General features: G+C 53.3%; 2 protein-coding genes across 2 annotated transcripts; one reads left to right on the top strand and one right to left on the bottom strand.

Annotated features, from left to right (window-relative positions):
• Window positions 1-1,076: 1,076 nt before the first annotated feature.
• IUM83_00314 (CRN-like protein) lies at window positions 1,077-2,473 on the top strand (the record flags this gene model as incomplete). Its single annotated transcript, XM_067924076.1, has 3 exons — window positions 1,077-1,644; window positions 1,708-2,195; window positions 2,258-2,473. The coding sequence occupies 3 exons, from the start codon at window positions 1,077-1,079 to the stop codon at window positions 2,471-2,473; spliced, it is 1,272 nt and encodes a 423-aa protein (XP_067789327.1).
• Window positions 2,474-3,732: 1,259 nt separating this feature from the next.
• On the bottom strand, window positions 3,733-6,577 carry IUM83_00315 (putative GTPase-activating protein; the record flags this gene model as incomplete). The annotated part of the gene is made up of 9 exons (XM_067924077.1): window positions 3,733-3,808; window positions 3,897-3,968; window positions 4,041-4,252; window positions 4,334-5,686; window positions 5,768-5,819; window positions 5,900-6,009; window positions 6,108-6,198; window positions 6,280-6,341; window positions 6,464-6,577. 9 exons carry the CDS (start codon window positions 6,575-6,577, stop codon window positions 3,733-3,735), a joined length of 2,142 nt encoding a protein of 713 aa, XP_067789466.1.
• Window positions 6,578-7,095: the final 518 nt, after the last annotated feature.

Here is a 7,095-nt window from a genome sequence, read left to right on the forward strand (position 1 = left end):
GGTCCATCTTGCACTCTTTCTTGACTTGACCACAGCTGCTACTCGATCTCCCATCGAGTTGATTCCACGCTTCCAATGCGCTCGACAACTTGGCGGCTCACGTGGAAGTACATTGCAACCCGGACGATCTCCCCACGTGTAAGCACGCCTCCTACGCTGCGAAGCAGTAAGGTTTCCCAGACGGCCTGGCGTTCACTATTCGTAATCTCCCCCATCCGCCAACTTTCGAAATGAATCCAGAAGCCAGTGTGCGGGGGCCAGCAGTGTGTGGTGGCCAGTGAGCGGGGAAAGCGCGGGAGATTCAGAATTCAAACTCGATTTGTTTGGAAGGGGAATTATGTTGGAGAGGCTGAAATATGATTGGAAATGGTCATCTATTTCCGAACGGAGGTAGTAGTATCCAAAGCCCGATTTGATAGGGGTTTTGTACGCTTCTTGCAGTGAGATTCAATCACGTTGAAATGCGAAGTTGTCGTGTGCATCAAACTAGCGTGATCATCATGGTCGAAGTTTGAAAGCGTCCTGCTTCGTTATGCAAGGCTGCTACGTTTATGGGTATCCTCAACTCTACTACTACGTAGTACAGTCTTTTTCCTGAATAAAGAACACCAGATGTATATTCATAGTCCAAGGTGATCAGACTATACAGGCAAAATGCTTCAGCCTCGAAAACAGCAAAAAACTAAATTATGTTAATTGAGAATGAAGCTGATATCAGCCTTACTAAGCAGACCGGTGTCGATGTCCTCGGTTTGCGGTCTGTGATTGGCGAAATCGTTGTAGATACCATCTAATTGGCGGAATCCCAAGTTCAACCCTTCTTGTAGCAGTGCAAGTGGCTACAACTTCAGTAACATCAGAAACAGAAGGTTATCAGCTTCTACCTGTTCTTTATTCAGGCAAAAAACTGTACTACGTAGTACGTAGTACCTCCGTTCGGAAATAGATGACCATTTGTTCATAAAAATGAAAATAAAAATATGTTTTTGATATTTTTATTTTAGTCTATGTGACACGCCTTCGTGTCCGCTTAAGTACGCCAGAAATTCTACCTCCCTTCTTCAAGCTGAGGAAAGATGGTGTTGCTATCATTAGAGTGCGCGATTGTGGGTCAGGCTGGAAGCTCGTTCGATGTGAAGATCGACGATGGTGCGAAGGTGAGCGAGTTGAAGAAGGCGATCAAGGGCGAGAAGCCAGACACGATCACGGGCGAGGCTGACAAGCAGCAGCTCTTCCTGGCGAAGACGGACGGCGGCGCGTGGCTGCAAAATGGCGACCCTGGTGTGCTCGAGTTGGAGGAAGGGATCATTCATCCCTACGTGCAGACGCTGATTGACGGGGACAAGATGACGGCGAATTGGACAATTAAGGACGTGCTGGACGCAAACCACCTGCCCACCCCGCAGTCGAAACAAATTCACGTGCTGGTGGTGGTTCCGGAACAAGAACACGCACAAACAGGATTGTGGCTTGTCACTGGATCCGTTGATAACGCGCTGAACACGAAAGGGATTCGCTGCAGGCTGTACCGACTGGCGGGGTCATACCTTGGATACTACGATCCTGCGCGCCGTGCCGAGGATAAGGATAACGCACTCTGGTATGAAGGCAAAACGTTGCGCATCCACAGTCTGTTCGAGACCAGTAAGTTCACTCATCCTGTTGATGTAGCTTGTATTACTTGGTTGGACTAACTCTTTTTGACAGGAGAGAATGCTCTGCTGTTTGACAATGCATTACAGGACGAAAGTATCACGCCAGCATCCGCACTCAACGGCCACACCGTTTCAGCAAATGTTGCCTCTACTAGTACTTCTCTGGAGTTGAGCCAACTTCGGCGCATCTACGGTCGGGATTATGATCCAAATGACACCGAATCCCCCCAGGCCTCGATGTTGTCTCTATCAACTACCACCTCGATCGTTGACGTGGCGACTGACGAATTCAAGTACCAGCGTATCGAGAGTGAAGAGTGGTTCGGGTCGGTGGGGAAGGCACAGAGCTACCATGTGATGTCCAGAGAGCATTGCCTGAAATATCCAAGCTACAAGAAGTATGACAACGACCCAAGCAATCGTCTTGCTCTTTCTGCAGAATTGCACGAGTGGTTTGATGCTCGGTCGTTTACGGTGCCGACGATGAAAATTTCCGTCGAGTCCACATCTGAAGGATTTGTAATCGGCAACAGATACAAGGTACGAGTCTTTTGAGTACGTGCTGAATACTACTTGTTCTAACATTATTTACGATGCCATAGGTCAATTTGGTTGTGCGCGCGTGGAATGCTAGATTCGCAAGACTTCTCTCGCTGCGTTTGAAAGAAGGCTTTGTTGTGTCGGATGATGGCTTGGAGATGCGAACATCCGTCTACGTACAGAACAAGAAGGTGTTTTGCGAGTGCATGGAGTGGAAGCGCAAAGAGATAGAGAAGAAGTGGAGAGAGCACGAGGATATGGCACCTGCTGTGGATTGACAGCACCACACGTAGCGTATCGTAAGATCCTATTGAGGTGAAACGACTTCAATTGTTTTTCATCCTACTACCTCCGTTCGGAAATAGATGACCATTTCCAATCATATTTCAGCCTCTCCAACATAATTCCCCTTCTAAACCAATCGAGTTTGAATTCTGAATCTCCCGCGCTTTCCCCGCTCACTGGCCACCACACACTGCTGGCCCCCGCACACTGGCTTCTGGATTCATTTCGAAAGTTGGCGGATGGGGGAGATTACGGATAGTGAACGCCAGGCCGTCTGGAAACCCTACTGCTTCGCAGCGTAGGAGGCGTGCTTACACGTGGGGAGATCGTCCGGGTTGCAATGTACTTCCACGTGAGCCGCCAAGTTGTCGAGCGCATTGGAAGCGTGGAATCAACTCGATGGGAGATCGAGTAGCAGCTGTGGTCAAGTCAAGAATGAGTGCAAGATGGACCGCCGCCCCGCTGCCCCTGCCAACCGCCCGGAGGACTCTCGCCCCCCCCCCCTCCCTCGCCGACGCCACGCGCTGACACTGCTGCGCCGAGGCCTGGAACGCTGGATTCGACCTTTCGTGCCCGGACCGATTCCCCCCGTGTCTCGCATGTACATGCGCTACGTGCCCCGCGCTTGACTTGGTGCGCGTCGTGTGCTGGAAGCCATGCGGGATCTGACGACGATGGAGGGCTCGGTTGCTGACGATGAGCGTGAGGCGAAGGCTGAGAGCGACGCTTGGACGGAGGGCTCGCGCTTCCCGCTGCCAGCGCCCATGGAGCATATCATGAACTCTAATGGTGGAAATGATTACCGGCTCGATCATTTGCTAAGTACAAACTGATGCGAACGGACAGTCTTCCAACGTCATTGCCATGCGATGCAACATCTCCCAACAAGTGGGATCCTCGTAGCACCCGAAGCCAAATCATGTGCCCCTCAAGGATGAAGTGAGATCTTAGATCCATTTTTGTGTATGTAGTGCGGCGGAACAAGAACGCCTGCGCCTCTCTGGACTGTCTTGCTTAGTGTCAACTCTAGATCTCCAGCCCTCCCACATTTTAAACGCCTGCGCCTCTCTGGACTGTGCCTCGCTTGGTGTTCTCCAGCACTCCCACAATTTTATAATCAGGAAAATGAACGAGGCGGAGCGCTGCGCAAAAAAAAAAAATGGTCATCTATTTCCGAACGGAGGTAGTAGTAGTATTTGCCATCACTACAGTGCCACTTCAAGCTGCATTCGCGAGGTGGCACATTGATCGCTCAAAACAAGTCAAAAGGGTTCGCTGACGAAGCCGACGGTTGCATCGGAGCTGGCGCACTTGCAAAGTCTCCAAACCTGCGAGACAACAGGAAGATGAGTAGACAGTCAACGGTGTACAAGTGGTAACAGGGTCAACCAACAAGGCAATTGCAGCACAACGTACGCGTTCGGGTCGGCAAACGGAGCGGCATTCTGTGGAAGATGCGAAAACGAATTCGACGCTCGAGCTTGCGGCCTGCGAGAACGGCGGCGGATTGTCAGTACTTTCGTCGGACTGCAGGTGAAACCAGGATGAGGGTACACTTACTGGCCGTAGGAGAATGATCCAGCAGACACCGGAGCGTTTGGAACGCTGCCGAAAGAATTACTTGCGCCCGATCGACTGGCAGGTGTCGAGCTGACCGCTCCACCCGAGCCCGTGCGTGCTGCAGTAGTGTTGCTGTTGCTGGAACCACCGAAGCCCAGGTTGCCTAGGTTGAGTGAGGCGAAAGGATCGTTGATCGAAGCCACTGATGGGGTCTGTTCATACACGCAACAGCAAAAAGCAGCATGCGTTAGCCAACTATCTGCACTGTGGATAGTTACGATACCCACGCTTACCTTTACTGGAATCGGGGCAGGAGGAGCAGCGCCACCAGCCGGACGTGGAGGAAACTGACCAGGGTATTGTTGTCCTGTCGGGTGTATCGGCTGTTGCTGTCCAGGGAATCCTTGTTGCTGGCCGTACCATTGTTGCTGCTGAGCGTGGAGAGGTTGTCCTTGCTGGAATGGCTGCATTGGCTGTTGCTGCTGCATGTGACCACCAAACGCATTTTGAGACTGCTGCTGCTGCTGTGGAAAGCTACCAGGAAAACCGCCAAACGCCTGGTTCGGGGTACCAACAGGGTGCGGCTGCTGCTGTTGCTGTGGGTGGGCCCCCGGAAATTCATTGCCATTGCTCGCCCCGCTCGCAAAACCGAACGGATCGTTCATCGCAGCTTGATTACTTGAAGCCCCGAAATCGGGTGTAGAAGCCTGATTGCTACCTGACGCGGGCGCAGCAGGAGCACCCGACTGCACACCATCAAAAGCTGCAAATGGATCAGCCGCAGCAGCAGGAGGTGCAGGCTTACTGGCGAAAGGGTCCATAGTGGCGTTGGCCGAGTTCGTTCGTGACGAGCTATTCGATCCCTTAAAGTCTCCAAAAGCGTCCCCACCCCCGCCAAAGGCATCAAACACGTTGCTACCTGCCGTGGAAGCTGGCGATGGGGCAGCAAAAGCATCAAACGTTGATGATGATGATGCTGCCGGAGAACCAAATGCATCAAACGGTGAAGCATTCTGCTTGACCGCTGCTGCTGGCGCGACCGGAGCTGCTGTAGACACGTTGCTGAACGGGTCGAGAGATGCAGCAGAGTTGGCACGGCTACCTGCGCGACTTGTAGGCGTGGGGGCATCAAACGCGTCAAAAGGAGAAGACGCTGCAGGAGCCGGGTGACTCGCTTCTGGGGCTGGGGCAGGGGCGGGTGCATCAAAGCCGAAAAGGTCGTCGGTCTTTTTCGGCGGACTCAACCCCATGAGATCATTCGTGGCTGGCGGCGTATTAACACTGGACGAAGAAAAGTGAGACCCTGGTGGCGGCGCAATCTTGAACGACCCGAACTTCGGCACAGGCGGAGACGGTGGGGTTGCTTTAGGGGCTGGCTTCGATGCTACACTAGCAGTACTGCTGGAACCTTCGAAGTTGCCAAAATCAGCGAAGCCATCGTCAGTCTTCTTCGAAGGAGCTGGGGTGTCAAAGGTGCTAAAATCTCCAAATGATTGAACAGCAGCAGCCGTCCTGGAACTTCCTTCGAAGTTGGAGAAGTCTGCGAACCCACTGTCGGCACTGCTGGTAGCCTTTGTTGATTTCGTGCTGGAAGTGAAGAAGTCGTCATCGCTGTCGGCCTTCTTTTCCTTCTTTTTGCTGCTTTTCTGGATAGAGCGTCCGAGTACGAAATAAAACAAGTTAAGACCAGCTATTCAATACCAAGAACCAAGGCTTCAACGACTAACCGTTCGTTCCGATTCTCCATCCTTGGCATGACGCGGCGATTCATAAACCCACCTGCGCACAGCACAGAGCACCCAGTTTTCCCAGTGAGTTATCACACGTGATAGTTAAAATCCCCCACAGCGTCACCATACTTTCGATCAATGTACGTCAAACGAATAAAGTTCCGCGTGCGTTCACCGTCATTACCTCCGTTCGGACGGAAGGTGGGGTCGTGCTTGGCTCGCCAGTACTTCTGCGCCGCCTGCCCCCAAACAAACAACAAAAACAACGTCAACATACACACCGTCAGCCCACAATGCACCTCCCAGCAACATCATGGCCGAAACCGACCCAACCGACCTCGTTGCCGCCGTGGCTGACCATGTTCTTGACCTCGCTCTCCGTGAACTTGGACATGGAGATGGACTTGACACGGTGCGCGAACTCTCGGCTGCAACACCGCAACCACAGCACCAACACACTCATTAGACACCCACCAGACTGCGCATTGAATTGCAGCGCGGCCACTCACTGGATGCCGCTGCAGGCGGTGCAGACGAAGGTGTTGAAGTCCAGGCAGACGTACTGGGGCATCTGTCGGCGCCAAAACAAGAGACCCACAGCGTCAGTACCCACACGCAGCACTATGCAGCGTCCTAGTCCAGCCAAGCAGAGCTGCCGACGGTTATGGAGCTGCTGTTGCAGCCGTTGCGCACCATTTCGTTGCAGTCGAAGCAGCGCTTGTTGGCGGGGTTGCTGCGTTGGAAGTCGCGCAGCTCCTGGATGAGTCGCTCCTCCAGGCGCTTCTCGGTGGACGACGACTTGGCCATGGCTGCTGCGGAGGGCGTGGGGGGCGCGGGGGGGGACGGCACGAGCACGCGGCGAGCGCAGGGGGTCGCTGGACGCGCTGAGTTCGGTGACGACACACGCAAATGGGGCAGTCATGTGGCGCACACGAAAATCAGCGTCGAAAACTCTTCAAACCGATAATCACGCTTACGAGCATAAGAGCAAACTGAAGTTTTGAGAGGCTGGTTTTCGAGTACGGGAGCTCTGTTTTTCGAGTATTTGGTAACCCACCTGACGCTGGGTTTGGTGGCGAAGGATGGCTCAAGGCTGACGAGAACCTTGTGGGCTTCTTACGGCGCGGGTCTAGTGGTGAGGAGTACGAAGAACTGCTGCCCGTCTTGGTGGAGCTCCCACCGTTCGAGACGCGACGCCACGACTGAAGGCGTCAATTTACGCACGAGTACGAGTGCGCTGGCTCGCGATGCGTTGGCGGCCAAAGTGATCGATCTACTGGGTGAAAGTGCGTCGTGCTCATGAAGAGTCCACGTCAGACAGGGAA

This window comes from Phytophthora cinnamomi, assembly GCF_018691715.1.
Source record: "Phytophthora cinnamomi strain GKB4 chromosome Unknown Contig53, whole genome shotgun sequence".
Taxonomy (NCBI): Eukaryota; Oomycota; class Peronosporomycetes; order Peronosporales; family Peronosporaceae; genus Phytophthora; species Phytophthora cinnamomi.